The sequence below is a fragment of the Phymastichus coffea genome, unplaced genomic scaffold, assembly GCF_024137745.1.
Source record: "Phymastichus coffea isolate CEN01 unplaced genomic scaffold, Cenicafe_Pcof_1.1 PCOF00066, whole genome shotgun sequence".
Taxonomy (NCBI): Eukaryota; Metazoa; Arthropoda; class Insecta; order Hymenoptera; family Eulophidae; genus Phymastichus; species Phymastichus coffea.
This window is the reverse complement of record NW_026706877.1, coordinates 358292-379231: the sequence shown is the minus strand read 5'-3', so window position 1 is coordinate 379231 and position 20940 is coordinate 358292. Positions and strand designations below refer to the sequence as shown.

General features: G+C 34.7%; 2 protein-coding genes across 2 annotated transcripts; one reads left to right on the top strand and one right to left on the bottom strand.

Moving 5' to 3' along the window:
* Positions 1–776: 776 nt before the first annotated feature.
* LOC131667461 (zinc finger protein 568-like) lies at positions 777–5075 on the bottom strand. The gene is made up of 11 exons (XM_058940888.1): positions 5004–5075; positions 4129–4361; positions 3646–3885; positions 3337–3570; positions 2686–3253; positions 2425–2605; positions 2079–2316; positions 1846–1986; positions 1658–1768; positions 1439–1579; positions 777–1255 (listed from the first exon to the last, which is right to left on the bottom strand). The coding sequence occupies exons 2-11, from the start codon at positions 4342–4344 to the stop codon at positions 1028–1030; spliced, it is 2298 nt and encodes a 765-aa protein (XP_058796871.1). The 5' UTR covers positions 4345–4361; positions 5004–5075; the 3' UTR covers positions 777–1027.
* Positions 5076–11949: 6874 nt separating this feature from the next.
* Positions 11950–12648, top strand: LOC131667468 (uncharacterized). Its single transcript, XM_058940897.1, has one exon. The coding sequence runs from the start codon at positions 11950–11952 to the stop codon at positions 12646–12648; it is 699 nt and encodes a 232-aa protein (XP_058796880.1).
* The last annotated feature ends 8292 nt before the right edge of the window (positions 12649–20940 follow it).

The window sequence follows — 20940 nt, the reverse complement described above, 5'->3', positions numbered from 1 at the left end:
CTTAGTCGACTATTCGGTGAGCTTCATTGTTGTTATCGAATAATCTGTTAATACAGTCAACTTATTAACTAAACTAGTAGCGATGGAAAATGTTTTAAGCAATTTATTCATCAAAAAGACCAATCTCTCGTTCTCTCAAGATCGAGAAATTCTTTAATCTCAAGGGTCTCTTTTACGGGCTTAATTATTCTTCCTTGCCATCAAGCGCGTTAGAGAAGGGAATCGTCGGTGGCGTTGACAAGAGGCGTCCGCTCATTTCTGAAAGAGAGCGTCAAGGGTTTCCGGAACAATGCATCTGATAAATGACGGAAAATCGAAGGTACGAGACTGCGTCTCTCTCTCTCTTTCTCTCTCTCTCTCTCTCTCTCTCTCTCTCTCTCTCTCTCTCTCTCTCTCTCTCTCTCTCTTTCTCTCTATTTGACGATTAATTGTTACGCGAGAGACAGCCTCCACCGACTCTAAAAGTTTAATTGCGCGTGAATAATATTCGCAGAGAGAGAGAGAGGGAGAGGGAAAGAGAATTCTCATGCCTGTGAGTGGCCGAAATCGCCTTTTAATCGCCTTCACCGCGAGAGGCGTCGTTTTCTTGCGTTTCTTCTTTCTTCGAAATCTCCAAACGACCCGCGGCAGTGTTGGATAAAGGGATGAAAAATCATTTCTCAAAGACGTAAAACTTCACAAAACTCAAGCTAGATGAGCTTGAATGCCAAAAGTGGAACGAATGCTCGATTACTTTGAGGGCTCATTGAACATTCAAAATCAAAAGAGCACTTTTCTACAAAATTTTATTGTATATTTTTTTTTAGGTTTTTCGTGCACAATTTGAGTTAATTGTACAGGTGTCATTGAAAATCTTCAATTTCACTTAATATCCTTATGAATAAATTTTTTATCTGGATAAAAAGATTCAACAACTAGCTTATTCGTAGATCGAAACATTAGTCATTGAACTGACTTCGTCGATAGTAGCATTAAAACAATTTCACGACTTTAAAATCGTAAAAAATACAAAATAATGTCTTCAAAATTAGTTTTGTACCAAACTTAACCAATTTTTTTCATCCCCCACTGCTTCTGTTGGTATGCGAATTTGTACCAGTCTCATTGACTTGTTTCCATCGCTTAGCAATTCGTTGATATCAGTGCCCGGTGGTAATACTATCGTATTTCCGTCAAGATCTTGGTAGCCGTAAACCTCTTCAACTCCATCATCAGTTTCAGTTTTACACTGCAATTCAGATCCTTCAAATGTCATCTAAAAATTATAACATTAATAACAATCTAAAAAAATTGCACACTAAAGTTAATTAAAAGGTACTAAAACAAAGTGAATTAAACATGGATCTTCCATATGCCATTACAATAATTGTATGTTAAGAGTAAAATTTGAAAAGCTGCCTAATCAATCTTTCTTTTTAAAAACATCTATTTTATTTACCTGTTCGTCTGCTACGAATTGCTCTATATCTTCATTGCTCATGTTGCTATCTGCGAGACTAAGCACGTTTTGCTGGTCCCCATTTTGAATAATTACATGGTCTTTCAGATCTGTGACAATTAACTGAGCACTATTATCCAGCTGCAATAACGATTTAATCAGTTAATCGATAGAGTATATTAAAGATATATGTATAAAATTTTCCGTATTTATACTCACTTGCTCAACGTCACCTTCCATAACTAAATGAACTTGATTGCTTGGAATAATTACATCCTCATCAGTAGTTAGACGTGGCTGGTTAACTACAATAGTATCATTCAAATGGCCCTACAATTATATAAAAATTAAGTAAAAGGCTTGAAAATTATAATAAATCAAATTATAATTTATATTTCGGCAATTACTTGAGCTTGCATATGTGCATAAAGTAACGGCTTTCGCATAAAACCCATTCCGCATACTAGACATTCATAAGGTTTCTTGTCGCTATGAATAAACCTATGTGCATTGCGATTGTCTCTACTATTGAAAGCTTTTCCACAAACCTATACAAAGTCATGAATAAGAAATTATTGAATAAGATTAAGAAATCATTGAATAAGAAAGCATTAATGTAATAGTATCAATTGATGTATACCTCGCATAAATAAGGTTTTTCACCAGTATGAATACGCATGTGTTTTTTGAAATGTTCTGGATAAACAAATGTTGCCGAACATACTTCACACTTGAAAGGACGTTCGCCAGTATGAGCAGCTTTGATGTGATAGTCCAACAATCTTCTCCTTTTAAAACCTTTACCGCAATCATCGCATTTATACCGTTTATCATTGTAATGTGTCGCTCTTTTATGTGACTGCAAATTTGATCTCTGACTGCACATTTTAATACAAAATTAAGGGAATAAGATAACAGCATATTAATAATTCATGTTAAATTATAATTTAATAATTATTAAAAGTAATAAAAAATGTAACACAAACCTGAATGTTGCACCACAAAATTCGCATTGATAAGGCTTTTCACCCGTGTGAGTTCTTTCGTGATCTCGAATTTCTGCCTTTCTTGCAAAAGCTTTGCCACAAATATTGCAAATATATGGTTTATATCCAGTATGAACAATATTATGTACTTCAAGGTTATGAGCTGAGCCGAATGCTTTACCTATCAATTCAATTAGAGTAATCAAACTTTGAAATTCATAATTATGACTTTTATTGTAATAATATTACAATCAAACTTACCACATGTTTGACACACAAATTCTTTTATTCCGTTGTGTGTTTTCACATGTTGAGTTAAGTTTTGCTGACTCAGGAAAGTTTTTTTACATGTTGTACATTCAAAAGGTCTTGGCCTGACTTCATGAGTTTTAACATGAGAGCGATAGGTATATTTAGATGCAAAATCTTTATTACAAATTTCACAAACGTAAGGTCGGTTCCCAGTATGTGTGTTAGTATGCTCATCTAAGAGATTTTTTGAGCTATACTTTTTACCACAAGTTTCGCATGGCCAAGATTTATTTTGAGGATAATGAATACGCTTGTGAATACGAAACAATCGCAAATTACTAAATATTCTGTTACAAACTTCACACTGAAAATCGCCTTCTTCTTTCGCTACGTGATCATCTAAATGGTGAGATAAATCAGTTCTTTTTCTAAATTGATCTCCACAAATGTCGCAAATGTACAACCGTACTTCGTGCTCATCTTTTAAATGAGCTATGATGCTTTTGGCATCGCGAGATGATTTTTCTTCACTTGTACAAAGGGAACATATGTATTGATCACCGTCTTTTGTTACTACCTGTAAACAACGGAATATATAAAACTATAATTATACTATTTAATTGAAGTCTCTAAATTTGTTAATGCAAATATAATTTCTACCTCTTCATACGTTTCCTCTTTTACTTTTGCTTTTTGTTTTTTAGCTGGAGGTTTTTTCTCCGTGACTTCTTCTATCTGTGAGTCATTGCCAGGAGAAGTAGCATCAAAGTGATTGTCAAAAATGCTATCATTGGTAATATTTTCATCACTCTGTTCCTCATATTTTTTAACATTGGAAAGCTCAGAGTTGGAAATATCTGATAAAACTTCATCATCTTCAGAATTCACATCAACCTTAAATAAAATTATCTCATAAGTTAATTACTAAACTAAATGAATTAATATAAAGTGTAAAAAATGTTAAATTACCTGCAAGGTTATAGATGGTTCCGAAATGGTAACTTTCTTTTTCTTCTTAATAATTTCTTTAGCTTTTTCTGATACTTTAGAACTGAATTCTGCCTTATCACTTTCTGTACAATCTATATAGTCGTGATCATTAAACTCCTCTTCTTGTACAATATTCGTGCAAAATTTTGTTAATGTGTTGTTGTATAAGTTACATATTTCTGATTTTATGCCAGACAATTTTATTTGCAATTCATCAGCCTTAAAATAAATAAACAAAATATTAATCAAAACAGTCATCAATATTTTATCTACATGGAAAATAAAATTAAATAAGTTTAACTACTTCAAACTATAGTAAAAAAACCATGTTTTTATAAGTCTGAATCTTTCAGTAAAATTTTCTTGTAAAATTTAATAAATTATGAAGTAAAGCTATAGATTACAAGTCTGCAATGAAATTATCCAAGTTCTCAATTACAAATAGAATAAAATGTAACGTACCTCATTAACTAATTTACAACATTTTTTGCAAACCATCGATGAGTGAACAACATCTTTGTTTAGTTCCAATCTCAGTATAGAACATAAAATATCAGCAATTGATTTTCTTGGATTGGCTACAGATTTGTCTTCAAAAATGTTTATGCTAGTTCTTAATGATGATCCTACTTTGCTATTGCATACTAAGCAATGCATAACATCTTTTTCGGAATCCATCACTATATTTAAAGTTTCTGAAATTTGAAATTACAATTAATAAAATGAAATAAGACAAAAAGATAAAATTGAAATTAAATAAAGATAATTCTATAATAAAGATAATAATGTAAATATTGGTCATTTTTTTCAAAAAATAATAAAAATATGGCAACAAGTGTTTTTTTCTAATAATAATAATGATAAATATAAAATATTTGATACAGTTGAAAAGCATTGTCTTCACTCTAGATTTCTCATTGTAGTTAAATTTAAAGGTTATGTTTTGAAATTTAGAGCTCCCCATAGTAAGTATTAAATGAAAATTACGTAAGGCGAGAATGAAATTCTTGAAAGCACAGTTCGATTAGCTTCATCGCAAAGCCCAAAGACGAGGATCCGCGGATGAAAGAAAGATAAAAGCGCTTTCTCTCGCGCTTTGGTGAGTTACGAAAACTTCGGAGCAACGGCAGCTGTACAGCAAAAGTGTAACTCGCGGTAAACGATGGGCATCAGCAACAAGCCACGCGTCTCGATGAAATTCATTATTTACAATCATATCGTCGAATCAATTGCCGCAAATTGTTGACTGTCTCTAGGATTCGATGAAAACGCGAACACAAGATAATTGACAATTGGAATATATAAATATAATGAGGATAAAAGTTGTCAGCACTGACTTGAAATTTTGGTTTCGATGTCCGAACGATTGGCAAGCCAACGACGCCATTCATGGCTTCTGCATACACTACGCAGCCACGCCACCAACAGTGGCAACAATACTATTACTCTGACGTTAGCGGTGCAGAAGAGGAGTCAGAGCCATCTCGGCTCATGGTATCTCTTTCTATTTACCCTCTCCCCACCGGTTCACTCTATATTTTCTACCTTCTGCTTATATTGATATCTTTGTTGCTCCTGAGAAATATCCGTAATTATAATGTTTCTTTTGATGATTCGGGTAAATCACTTATAGGTACTCGTTAAAAAAAAACTGATGTATAATACAATCATAAGCATTAATTTAATATTATTTTATAGCATACCGAAATCTCGTACAACATAAAATCCAATTTAAAAACTAACTATTTTAACAAATTATTAAAGCTTCTTATTCAATCAATCTGTTTCATTTGTTATAATTTCAATTACATTGTGACAGATATGTGTGCCTAGGAAAAATTGTTTTCTTAAAAATGTCACCATTTTTCTTGAACAAATATGAAAACTGTAAGAAATATTAATTAAAGTAATTTTTACAACTTCGAATATTATTTCAAAATAATTTATTTTTTCAAAAATCCAAACATAACGCTCTCAACTTTCTAGTGCGCATTTAAATATAAAAGTATAAAGTAGAAACACAAACATTGATCACTAAGTATGAAACGAGAATCGTTTGGAAAGACATCTTTTACAAAATAAAAAGAAATTAACATGCATACTTGAATATAATAATCAACATAAATAAATAACCATGATTTAGTAATTTTTTATGGAACAAATACGTATATACGCTTATTGGAGTAAATACGACAGTTAAATAAATAAGACATAGTATTGTTACAAATTTCTTTAACGAAACTTAAAGTCGTGTTGTAAACTCTACAAATCGCCAACTAACTTTTAAGTAAAAGCTGTCGCGAAGGAAACAACGATACTCACTTGACGAGCGTTTGCATATCGTACAAACTTATTTTGCAAAAACAATGTAACGTACGTTCGACGTACTTTAAAATTCAATGGAAACTTTGAATCAGTCTTCATTTTTCGTTAGAAATTAATAATAAATTAAAAATTAGTTCATATTTTAATTACGAGTAAAACTTTTTGTTTAATCAATCGCCATTAAAGCTGTAACTAGAGTATGAAAATGTTACATATTTCAAAAGGAAAATGGATTAAAACATTTTATATCATTTTTTTGGTCATCCTAGATAAGTGTTATTTATTTGTATCAAATTTATTTGGTAACGCAAGAAGTTCGATATTTAACCAGATTCTATTTTCTATTTGCTTTCATTGTATATAGAAAAAGTATATAAACTTAATATAGCTAGTGATTTACTATCAATTTCTTTAGCATCTTCACAACTGACTGAAGCGAATAACACTTAAGATAAGATAAACCTGCAAAGACTATATTTTTTTTATAAAAAATAGTATGTCTGAAGGCACAATTTATTGCCAGAGAAAAACTTATATCAGTATCGTAAGGCTTTTAAACTTAATTGCTTTATAAATATTTACGTTGATCCGATCCTATGTATACAGCGGAACATTTAGAAATATCGTTTATGTGATAATAAAATTGCTTGAATAAATTGGGTACGATTGAGTATAACATTAAGCAATATTTAATATGATATATAACTTCAGACCTACGAGGGTCATTTGAAAAGTCTGTACAAAGTCTGAGAGATGGCGCTGCATATCTTGGAAGAGCACACGCCAAATTTCAGCAAGATCGCCGATTTCTCTAATTTAAATTGTGGGCATCGGAGTCCTCAAGCATCCACGGCCATTAAAACGAAACGAAACGAAACAGATCGCCGATCGGTCTATTATTTTGTGTTTAACATTCGTTTAAATCAAATAAATCGAGTGATTATGACAAAATGGACGAAAAAGAATTTCGCATATATTGATTAAACATTACTTCAATAAAGGAGACTATACAGCAGCTTGACAAAACATTATCGTGATTGTCCACCTTCGATTAGAATGATTTATAAGTGGTTTCAACATTTTTAGAGCATAGCCATATGAGCACAAAAGACGCTGAACGTTTTGGTCGCCCTATATTGAGATCACCACTCCAGAAATCATTAATAAAATCCATGATATGGTGATGACTGACAGAAGATAGTGAAGGTGCGTAAGATTGCTAGTGCTGCAGGTATCTCGAGCAGACGGGTACATAATATTTTGCATCAACATTTAGATATGAAAAAGCTATCCACTAGGTGGATGCCCACGATTGACCAAAAATGAGATCATGTGCAGTGTTGCAAGAGCGATTTACAGCTATTCCAGCGAAATCCACAGGACTTTCAGCGTCATTTCATCACTGTGGATGAAATATGGATGCATCAATACACTCCTAAGACCAAAGAACAGTCTAAACAATAAGTTACCAAGAGGAAATCTGTATCAAAAAAGACAAAGACCATTCATTTTACATTCCCCCTATTCCCCAGACTTGGCTCCGGCGGACTATGATTTATTTTCTAATATGAAAAAATGGCTGGCGGGGAAAAGACTATTCAAACGAGGAACGAATGCCTATTTTACAAACTTGGACAAATCCTACTATTTGAAATGGATCAACAAACTAAAGCAGTGTTGAATAAAGTGTATACGCCTGAAAAGAGACTACGTTGAAAAATAAAAATGATTTATTAAAAAAAAATAAGTAGTTTTCATTTTTGCACGTACTTTTCAAACGACCTTCGTATATCTGTAGTATAGTAATGCATATATGAGCCCAGAGTATTTAAATATTATATAAAAAGTCCTTGTTGCAGTTAGAAAATATCTTCTCTATATACATTGTGACACTAATGATTAAATTTAACGCGTTTTGGGGAATTACCTTTTTAATAACTTCCACGAGCCATGCAAGGGTCCGTGCCAAAGCGCCGTGTCACAAATTATTTAAAAGGGAAGGTAAGGGAGGCTCTTTCGCTCCTCTGAAAGGGAGACGATGGGCCTCGTCACTAAGTTGGCGTTTTGCTACGAGAGAGAGAGAGCGAGCTAGACAGGGCCAGCTATTCTAGCCAGGGCCCCATCATAACATAGCCGATAACATACCTGAGTTTGCAGAAAAAAGTAAACAAGTAAAGCTTATATATCGAAGATATAGTTTGTTTTAATAATAATGGAGTAATAATCAAATGGAATAAAGTGTCTAACAATTACAAATCTAGAGAAAACCCGTTATGAATTCACAAATTACTTATGTGGCAAGCAAATCTAATACACGCTTAGCCGACATAAAAAAAGAATTTGTATATGATATGTTATTATTGAAAGTACTACCAAATGACTCTTTGGACATAAATTATTTCCGTACACGGAGACTTGACTTTTTTATCATGCTTTCGACCGCAAAATATATATGTGTGATTAAACAATAAATAGATAAAAGTTGCAATTCCTTACATATTTAGATGCATTAAATTCGAATCCCGTGTTCCGAATTTAAAATGTCGACTAGAAAATTAAATATGGCAGTTTTTGTACATAAAAATAATGAAAAGGGTTTTATTTTTCATTTTTATGACTTTTTCTAATCTAAAACGTGACATTATCGTAATCTTTTTCCAACCATAAGTGCCTAAAATTGTTAAACAAGGAATTTATATAAATATATGCTTTTTCTTCCAATATGGCAGATACATTGCAAAAATCTTCCAAAAACCGACTTTTCTCATTATCGTTATTTTTTACAAAAACTTTTAAAATTGACAAAAAAATTCCATAGAACAAAAATGTCTTAAAATTAGTCAAAGAAAAATTAGTAAAATTTTTTAGCATTATTTGGAGAAAACTTTTGATTTTTTTAAAAACCACAAAATTACGAAAAAGTTTTTCCAAAATTCGGAAAAATTCAAGATTGTTTTTTGACTAATTGTTTTTAGTTTTTATTTTTAGAAAATATTTACCGAAGCCTATAAACAGAAAAATCAGGAAAAACATGCAATGACACGATAAAATAAACAATAAAAGTGTTCTAATTGTCCAATAAGAACATAAATTCTGTAAAAACTATAATTTATTTTTTTTATAGTGATATATGATGAAAAATCACTTGAACATCTAAATGAATGTGAGAGACAAGGGACTCATGATAAACAATTCAAAGTGAATTCAAGTGAAGCACACACAGTGAGAGACAAGAGGACCTACTAGATACAAGTATGTACCTCGTACAGTGAGAGGCAAGGGGACTCACTATAAATAAGCATAGCAAAGAAGACATAAATTTATCATATCCACGCCGTTGTCTCTGTGGATTATACGCTAAGAGTAAAACATTATTTTAACTTTTTTTTTTATTTACTCTAAAATTTATTCACATTTTGTCTACATTTATAAAGATAATAGGTCAATTTTATTGCTATACAGATATCTACATGAATTCAGCAGAGTACTCCAGTGAGCATTCTATCTTGGACTTGAAATTTATGGGTACTTATAAAGGTTGTTATCTTGATGTTTGATTATTTTTTTATTTGATGCTTCTTGAGTCTAATGTTCGTAATTGATTCTAAGAAAAATTTGCTGATAAGTTTGTTTGTTTGGTTTTGTAGTCTTATATTGTATTTTACGTAAAAATTTTTTCTTTTACCGATGCAATTTATAAATCATTTCGGATAACTTCGTTGGGAACGAACTATAGCGCGTGTACTATGTTCCGTAAGACTTTCGATTGAAATCTTCCTAGGATTTTTTCGGGATCCCAAAATAGCAGGATCATCTAACTTTCGAGAACGAGAAATGGAAGCGGCAAAGGTTCAAAAATCAGGAGCAGCAATAATGCTGGCTAAAATAATGCAGATCAGAACACGCGTTGCGAGAGAACTCTACGAGAGAGAGAGCGGCTTCCAAGGCTGAGCTTGACGCGTCTGTAGCCAGGTGAAGCGAAGCTTGGATCTACTTCCTGGGCCCAAGTCCGAAATTCGTCGTTTTTTTATTTTTGTAGAAATTCCACACTCAGGGGAGACATTTCTCAAGTTAACCCGGAGCCAACTTTCACTCTCGGAGTTACCAATTTCGGGATCCCAAGATAACAGGATCACCGAACTCACGAGAACGAAGACTGAAAGCGGCAAAGGTTCAAAAATCAAAAGTTAGCCGTTCAAGTCACAAGAAATATTTACTGAATTTTAAGATATTGGTGATGGCACGTGGGCTGAAGAGCTAGGAAGAATACGCGGAAGTGACGCGTGTAGACAATGGCTAAAATAATGTCAACCAGAACACATTGCGAGAGAGCTGTCCGCGTCGGCGTCTGGAAGGAGAGAGACAGAGAATCGTTGGCTGCTCCGAAACGGCTTTTCGTCATGTTCACGCATTTGCGCCATCTGCTCTAGCTCCATCGCTGCTGACAGTGCTGACTCTCAGCCTCAGCGCTAGTGGTAGCGCTGAAGTCTGAGTGGCGTGCGCAGCAGGGTGGTGCGCGGCGCCATAATTTCATTTGAACTCGAAGCGTCTCCCCAAAGTTAAATGCCATAGGTCCAGACTGGTTTGAGTACAGCTTTGTAAAGCAGAAGTTTATTTTTGATTGTTATCTCCAATTTTCCTCCAATGAATCAGTACATTTTCTTTCATTTTAGTTCCAGCTGTTTTCGTTTTGTGAATATGTTCGTTCGATATCTATCTTCTATCCAAATGCATTCCTAAGTATTTGATATGATCTTTTTGTATAATGTATTTGTTGTTCAGTTTAATAGGCGGACTAGTATCTTTACAGAGAGTAAATGTGGTGTTAATAGATTTACTCTCGTTTATTATTATTCTCCATGAGTTTAGCCAATTTTGAAAATGGTTATTTACGTAATTATGTAGTGTTTCTGATGCTATTGTTGCTTCTTGATGTGTTGTTAATATTGCTGTATCGTTTACATATGTTGCTGTCGAAATATTTGGAAACTTTGGTAGGCCCGATGTGTATAACAGGTATAGTGTTAAGCTTAAAATACTACCTTGCGGTACTCCTACTTTTATTACTTGGCATTCCGAAGCTTTTTGTTTATTCATTTTTACTTGAAAAGTTCTATCTTACAGGTATAATTGTAACAGGTTGCTGTAGCGTTTAGGAAAAAATTCCTTCAGTTTGTGTAGAAGCCCATTATGACAGACTTTGTCAAACGCCTGAGTAACGTCTGAAAATATGCCTGTGTTGTTTATTTTCAATGGATTTCCTCGCTACAGATATGTGGCGTGCACTTTCTCTCCACGTGTTGGCCAGAAGTTTACCGTTTTATGCAGAAAAACTTCATAATTCTCGAACGAATTGCTGGAGACTTTATGGCCATCTGCAATAAACACATTAAACGTCGACGGTCGCGCGTCCGCGTTAATGAGTTTATTTAAGGGAAAACGCGCGCCCAACTTTCGTTTTTTTAATGTCAACCCGCGGTCCCAGCTACCCTTTCCACGAACCTCGTGTGGGAGGGACTTGCCCTTTTGACTGGATTCTTCCGAGGAGAAACGCCAGGCAGTTGGGGCGAGCCCCGGCACTCTAGCCCGAACCCGAGACCAGCTAACAGCTCGGCCTTCTGCCAGCTTCGCGGTTTACGTTCTGCCGAGTCGCGTTACATTTGTAAGTCTTGTTTTGAATTAAATAAAGTTATCCTCACTCCAACTAAAAGTTTATTTCACCCTGCGCCCACGGTGACAAATTGGTGACCCCGACGCGTGATCTGGGTGAATAAGTGTAACGTGTGGAGTGAATCGTCATTCAAATCAGTGCTACATAAATTCTTTCAAACATCTACAACCACGACGGACGACGTTGCCGCCGCCGCTACTGTTGCTCCGATCGTCAACGTACAAACGCTACGACATTTCCGTGCTCCACCGTTCACGGAAAGCAACGTGAAATTATGGTTTCGGCTCATGGAAGTTGCATTCAAGAATGCCAGCATCACAGACGACGAGGCCAAATACTGCCAATCTGTCGCAGCTTTGACGCCATGTGCCATCGCGAAAGTGGAAGATGTCCTCGCCAACGCACCGAACCAAGACTTATACGACGATCTGAAGGTGAAGCTGATCGAGCGTTTCACCGAATCAGATAGCGCGCGCGTACGCAAGTTGCTCGAAGGCGAGGAGATGGGAGACCGCACTCCTTCCGAATTTTACCGGAGCATGAAGACGCACGCGACGTCGTCAACGACTGACGAGTTCATTCTTCAGGTATGGACGACTCGTCTACCCTTGCAAGTGCAAGCTGTCATGGTAGCTTCCAGCGAGACAGAACTGGATAAAGTTTTGAAGTTGGCCGACACGGTTCACGCCGTAAACCCTCAACAGCCTAAGCAGCAGATCAGTGAAATTTCTGATTTCGCTGCTCTCGTCGAACAGATGCGCAAGCTGACGGCGAAAATCGACGCGATTACTAGTCAGCAAAGCCGCTCACGTTCTCGTTCTCGCCGAGGATTTGAAAAACGTGGTCGCGGTATGACTCCTGCACCGACGCCGAACAACAACTCTCCGGATGGGTACCTTTGTTTTTACCATAAGAGGTTTCAGGAGCGTGCGGAAAAGTGCCGTGGACCATGTACCTGGTCGGGAAACGACGCGCGCCGTCAGTAAACGCGGCGAGTTCTGACGACTTCGCGTATCGCCGAATTCATGTGAAAGACTTTAATTCAAATAAATCTTTCCTCGTGGATACTGGTGCTCATTTGTGCGTATACCCGCGAAAGTGGCTGGCCAAGGAAACGAAGAAAAGTGCTTACGAACTCTTTGCTGCTAACGGATCTACAATTAGCACCTACGGAATCGTGTCCTTAAGTCTTAACCTATCGCTACGCCGCAAGTTTAACTGGCCGTTCGTCATCGCCGACGTGAGTTCCGCGATTATCGGAATGGATTTCCTCTCGCATTATGGCCTGCTAATCGATCCAAAAAGAAAAACCTTGATCGATAATACCACAGGTTTGTCAGTGCGCGGAATCTCATTCGAAGGAGGGAAGACGTCAGTTAAAACAGTGATCGGTGTCTCTGCGTATCACGAGCTTTTGGCCAAGTACCCGGACCTCACACGCCCGCCAAGTTTTCGGAAAGGCGAAATCAAGCATCGAGTACAGCACCACATCAAGACGACGCCTGGTCCGCCTATACGTGCGAAGCCTCGTCGTCTTAGACCTGATCGGTTGAAGGTAGTAAAAGCCGAATTTGACATGCTGTGACGGCAAGGCGTCATGCGGCCATCAAAGAGCCCATGGTCGACGCCACTCCACGTTGCTGCTAAGAAGGACGGAAGCCCTCGTCCATGCGGCGATTATCGCGCCCTCAACGAACGCACCGTCGCAGACAACTACACTCCGCCACACATCGAAGATTTTGCGTATAATCTACACGGCAAAAAGGTATTTTCGAAAATCGACCTTGTGCGAGCGTTTCATCAATTTCCCATCGCCCCGGAAGACACCGAAAAAGCAGCGCTTACAACGCCTTTCGGATTATTCGAGCCGCTTATGATGATGTTCGGTCTAAGAAACGCTGCGCAGACGTGTCAACGTTTTGTTGACGAGATTGTGTACGCGGTTTAGATTTTGTATTCGCGTACATCGACGATTTTTTGATCGCATCGGATGATGAGAAGCAACATCTCGAGCACTTGAAGATTTTGTTTGATCGTTTTTCTGAGTATGGCGTGGTGGTTAATCCCGGAAAATGTGTGTTCGGTCAAAGCAAAATAACTTTTCTCGGGTACAAAGTTAATGCTAACGGCATCGCTCCTATGGAAGAACGCGTCGAGTCGATCATTAAGTATTCGTTGCCATCTACGATTAAAAGCCTCCGCGGTTAACTTTTAGTAGTATGCATTAAATATTATTGTTATGTATCGAGTTGCTTTTGCAGGAAGCTTTTTAATCATTTTTCATGTAATATTATCATAACATGGAGCTTTTTATATTTTATATTATTATTGTGAATACTTCCCTTATATTAACTAGTTTAGTTGGAGTGCTGTCCTGGATATTGGGATCTTTCAGTAAGGTTTCTTCTTGTTCAGAGATTGTCCTTTGAGGAGATTTGAATACTTCATTTAGATAATTTGCGAAAGTTGCCGTTTTTTCCTCGTATGATCTGGCTCATATTTCACAGTTTTTTTTTCAAATAAGTGGTATGAATGACGATGGTCTATTTAGCCGTTTGACAATGAGCCTTTCCACAATGAGTAATCTATTACTTCGGTTAAACTAAGTGCTCTGAAATTCTTCTGCATTTCTGCATTTCTACATTTTAATTCTTTGGCTGGTCTATTTAATTTCATTTTATCTTGGCTCGATCTAGTAATCTCATACATTTTTCTAAGTAGTCTCTTTTCTTTAATTTTCAATGTTATTGTAGTGGAAATAACTTGTTGAGATTTTCTCTTCATTACAGCAGTAGAGCATTGGTTAATGGCTTCAGTCAGGAGTTAGTTGAATGATTGAATACTGCTTTTAATATAAATAGCTGATTTTAGAGGTACATTACATTTGATATGTTTCTCTATGAAACGTGTATATTTTTTCCAGTCGGTTATTGAGAAGTTATTTACAGTCATTCAATGTTTGACCATCAAGGTGAACAGACGTGCCAATACTGGATTCTACCCGAAAAGCTAAAGTATTAATTTATCAAGTGGAGTAACATTTAAAATAAAAATCAAACTGCATAATAACAATAAGAATTAGTAACCGCCAAAATAGCTAAAATAGGGGACATTATACTTACTCTCACGCAAAACAATACTAAGAAGTGAAAAATAGTTAGTAGCAAAAGGCAGCGAAATAGCCCAGATAAATACGCTTAAAACAAAAAACAACGGAAAACACATCTACCCGAATATTGGCTGAATCAAAACAGTAACAAGTTCGACATTCTACAAGAAAAAAAAATTCTGACGGAAACAAAGCAACTACAGAAAATTCAAAAGAAGATAACACGATGCCAATCAAATCACCTCCTATCTTCGTTTTCAACGTTGAAAATATTCACAACCATGAGAATCCTTGTTAAACTCCATAGCCAAGGAGAATTACACTTTAAAAATATTAGCGCAAAACAAAGTGAAAATTCAACCAACCATATCGGAAAAGTATATGCCGATAATTAGTGCCCTCAAAGAAAAAAACATGAATTTTTACACATCAGCGTAAAGAAGACAAAGGTTTTGAAGTCATTTTAAGAAGTATGCGCCCATCAGTCGACATTGAAGAGTTAAAAAATACCATTAAGGAATATGGACATAAAGTAATTAATATTCGAAACATCCAACACCGTATTACAAAACTACCGTTACCACTATAATTACCGTAGAAATTAAACACAATTACAAGAGTCAAGAAATGTACAAAATAATTCGATTACTCAATACTGTAGTCACATATTATTGATTTACAATTTACATCAAATCAACGGAGTACTGATATAAACACGTCCGACGAAACCAGTCTCGCCGAGCCCGAACCGAAACCTGAATCACGAGGAAAAGGTAATAAAAGAACCCGTTCAGACGTTAACTCCGAAGGAAATAGCTCTCTAGAACACTTTATCCGATCTATTATCAAAAAATAAATCAAAAAAAGACTGATCGAGAATCTTGATGGGTCTCCCAATATCTTAAAAACAAATTACGACAAAGACACCATGAACACTCGACCGCAAATACATTCAACTCCAAACCCACCCAAAAATAATACATCACAAAATAATGACCAAATAAACAATGTTAAACCTGATGAAACGGATAGTAAATTAATTAGTATTAAAGACTATTTAGACAGAATAAACGGTATATTAAATTATAACCATAACACCATATAACACCAAAGGAATCAAAAACCCTATCGACATTATATACCAATACACAAAATTTATATCAGACGAAATCTATCCAAACATAAGCAACCCCCATATAAAATCTAGATGTACTAAATTGCTGAAAATTCTAATGAAAATTATTCTAATAAACAATTTTACCAAGATCTTGTCAACTCCAAACTTACCATCCCAATCGGACAACGAACAAAATAACTAATAATGTACCAATCCAATAATAATCCAACAATTAATAATCAACTAAGAAAATCCAGAAATAATATGTCTACAAGAAACCAAGCTAAAAACAAACCAATCAATCAAAATAAAAAACTACAATAACTATAATAAAATCAGAAAAGACTGTCTTATTACTAGCTGAGGTATTAGTATATTAGTCAAAAACAATATATATAGCCAAGAACTACAACTAAGCACAACAATTGAAACAATAGTAGCTTATGTGAAATTCAACAACAAAATAATAACAATATGCAATATATATTTCAGCAACAAATACAAACTAAACATAAATGACTTAAACAATCTCATTAATCAACTCACAACTCCCTTCATACTACTAGGCGACTTCAATAGCCACAACATCACCTGGAGATCCTACAAAAACGATCAAAGAGGAAATAAAATCGAAAAATTAATTTTTAACAACAATTTCATCCTATTACAAGACTTAAGCAGCACATACTTCAACGCATCTGCGGGGAAAACTAGTACAATTGATCTCAGTTTCTGTAGCTCCGAACTCGGGGCAACACTCTCATGGCACACTCTTGACTACTTTTACGGCAGTGACCACTACCTAATAATTATTTCAATAAACTAAACTAAATCTGATGAAGGCACACCTACCGAAAAATGGTTACTTAACCAAGCTAACTAGATTCAATACAAACAAATCATAGAAGATAAAATAAATAACATAAATGAATATATAAATGAAAAACTAAACACCAACAAAATATCAATCGACACAATAATTGGTAAATTCAATGACCTAATTACCAAAGCAGCTAACGAAAGTATTCCGAAGTCCAAAGGAAAAAAACAAAAACACCGAACTATATGGTGGAATGAAGAACGCGCAACAGCAATAAAATACTCCAAAAAAGTCCTTAACTGACACAAAAGAAAAAACATAGAAACAAATAAAATATAATTTTAAAAATGTAAAGCAATAGTCAAATTCGTCATCAATAAAAGCAAAACCGAAGCATGGATTCAATACCTCAACACTTTCGCCTACCAAACTCCAATAAAAGAAGTATAGCAACAAATCAAATTACTAAAAAATAACCATTTCAACAGTATCCCAGCATTAATCGAAGACCAAAACGTCAAAACGTAATAACCGAAAAGACCTCCATAGCAAACATTTACAGCCTCCAAATCTCTCTGATGAATTCTATCAATATAAAAAAATGAAAGAAAAGCTACCTGATTCACCCGAAAATCTAAATAACGACTCTATCAACGACAATATAAAAGAAGAACTCCAAGTACTCGAAATAAGTAAAAATACAAGCCCCGTACCCGATCTCATTCCAAATATATTAATAAAACAACTCCCTCGCTCTGGCCGAAAGTGCTTACTTAAAATATTCAATATAATATGGTCCTAAAAACAATTTCCCAAAATATGAAAAGAAGACGTTGTCGTACCTATACTAAAACCAAAAAAAAAACAAATAAAAACAACTACAGACCGAGAAAATAATTAACAAAAGACTAAAGTGGTTCTTAAAATCAAATAACATTCTCAACATAGTACAAAACGGATTTCGAAATAAATGCAGTACACTAGATTGCTTCGTCACGTTCGCATCTCACATACATCCTTCAATGACAATCAACGTATGCTAACAGTATGCCTAGACATGGAAAAAGCATACGACCTACTCTGGAGACAAAGACTACTACAAATAATCCAAAACCTCGAAATATCAGACAACCTCTACCACTTTATTAAAAACTTCTTATGCTATCGTCAAATCAAAGTAAGAATTAACGACTCATACTCCGATCCCATTTGTATATCAAATAGTGTCCCACATAGCTCAGTCATTAGTGTGTCACTCTTTTTGTTAGTAATAAATGATATCTCTAAACACATTTCACCCCCTGTATTAATAACAAAATTTACTGACGACGTAACGCTATTTACCTGAAGAAAGAATGTAAAAATGAGCGAGAAATTAATGCAAACGTTCTAAACAACTTAACAGAATTTGATACCTTTGGCTTTAAATTCTCTATGGACAAAACCTAATGCAATTTTAATAATAGCAGGAAACAAAAAATTCCTGAAATAAAACAAAAAAAAGAATTTTCTCTTTTTTTTTTTTGCAAAATTCATGATATTTATTATAGAATAATATTATATGAGTGAAAAAAAAAATTTGATATAGTTTTTCATATTTTTGGCTGTGAAAAAAAAATAGTACAGTATTCCACTTGCAAAAACGAACATTTTTCGTCCTATACATTATTTTGAATTTTTAGAATTTACTTGCGCGCATCGGTTTTGACGTAAATAATTTTTTGACCTGTGATTTAGGTAAAGTTCGATAAAAGCTAAAAAATGCTCTTACTCAAATTTTTGTAAGATTTTTTTCCAGATTTTGCAAATTGGAAGGACCTTACAAACGCGCGCACGGATGACCCTGTATGTTAATTTTTACTAAAGACATTGAACTTTAAAGATTGACTCATTTTGTAACGGGGGGCCTAAAGTAGATTACCGGCAGTGTATGTAGATTTGCAAACTTGTAAAATCTATGTAACCAATACCTATATATAACAAATTAACATGTCGCAAATACCGTCTAGGGGATACGAGTTTAAATACATAAATAAATAAAAAATAAATTATAATGGGGTTAATACCGTCTTTTTATTTTAAGCGCGCGATCGCATAGAAAAGCGCGCGTGATTACCTGAATGTTCAAACACGAAGACTGGAGAGCAGGAGGGAACGGTATTTTCTCTAAACTATACAATGTATTAGGCCCGCGTGTTTATGTTTACAAGACGCGCGCACGACATTAACATGCAGTGTCAGATCGCTCGCCGCTCATTGTTCGCAGAGCTATTACATGCGCATTTCTTGTCGAATACGAGAGATTAATTATTAGCAATTCTATCGCGATCGCGAAATTAAGCTGGCCAGCTTACCTTATTAACGGTCGTACAGCAGCAAGAGAGAACGCAGCACACTATCGAGTTCTGGCAAAGTCTATAGTTTTTTTGTTTGCTGTTCGAAAACTCGCATGCACGGTTTCGCCCTCGATGGCGAAACCCCTCACTCAAGTACACTTGCACTCACTTATACCCAACGAGATATAAGTGAGTTATCTCACTGAGTTATCTCACTTATACACAACGAGGTATTTCATTTTTTTATCGTAATTTCTTTTTTTAATTCATTAAAAATGATCCAGTTTTTTTAGTGTAAAAACTGCTATTTTCAATTATTTAAAAAACCAGCAAAATATGAAAGGTATTACTTTACCCTATAAAATTATTTACCCTCGCGAGTTTACGTACGACTATTTCCAAGCGAAAACTATGAAACTTTGAATTTTTAATAATTTCAGTATAGGCTGGCCAAAAACTTATGCACGCAACTGCATATTTAATTTATCAATTTTTAAATTTCTTTGTTTAGAATTTCCTGAATAACGAAAATATCGTACATTTCAACCATGAATCATCTATAACAATCCAAAATATATATAAAAGTTCTTATGAAGTTCGATAATTTTTGTACGTAACTTGTGCGTGAAGTATGTGATTGTCGCACGGGCAAAGTTTGTCGCGTTACGTAATGTACTATTTTTAAATCTAAAGGTTTTGTTGAAAATTTGCTAAGAACTAAAATGTCTTAGAATTAGTCAAAAAACATTCCTGAATTGTTTCACAATTTTTGAAAGTTTTTTGAAATTTTAATTATGTGATTCAAAAAAAAATCAAAAATTTTCTCTAAAAATATAAAAAAAATATGAAAGTATTAACTAATTTTAAGACATTTTTGTTCTTTGGATGTTTTTTTAACCCTTTGCGGCACACATTTTTGAAACAATAATCGTCATTTTGGTGCACTTTTCAGCCATTTTTTAAAAAATGGCGACTAAAAATCGATAATTTGATATAGTTATACATTCATTAACATATTAGAAGGATAAAATATTAAAAATCCCCGTGAGCAACGATTTATTAGAGCCCTTCATACATGAAAATCTCATTTCAAAAAGGTGGTAAGTATACTTACCACTATGCCGCAAAGGGTTAAACCTTAAAGTTTTATAAAAAATAACGATAATAAAAAGAACAGAAACATATTAGAAGAAAAAGGATATATATAAAAATTCTTTGTTAAAGTTTAACAATTTTGGGCACTTATAGTTGAGGAGATTAGGATACTGCCACATTTTAGATAAAAAAAAATCATAAAAATGAAAAATAAAACCCTTTTCATTATTTTTATATACAAAAACCGCCATATTTAATTTTGTAGTCAACATTTTTTAATTTTGATCACGAGATTTGAATTTAATAAATCTAAAACGTAAAGAATGGTACCTTTGATGATTAGGTTGATGCATAAGTAACTTCCGTTTCTACTTTCCCTTATTTCTCTAGGTAGCGAAGAAATGTTGATTGCGATGTTTTCGATCGTTCTGCTATACATCTTGTCGATTAACGTGGATTTTGCTCTAATACTGCCTTTAACAGATTGTCGTCGAAGTTGGAAGGACGTCTCACCCTCGGTTCGTCTTTTAAAGTCATATCTCCAGAACGGAATTTTACGAACCAATATCTAACTACCCGATCAGTTATCAATCCTTTACCATACGCCCTGCATATATTTTCGGCTATCGCCGTAGCATTATTGCCTTGTTTGAATTCCCAAAGCATCACATAACTAATATTTAATTTTTGGCTCTCCATTTCAGAGGATAAATAAATAGTTTATTTTAACGTGTATCATACAAAGTTGTTGACAAAAGACTAACGGAAACTTCGTGTAACTAATGAAAATAAAAACTTGTT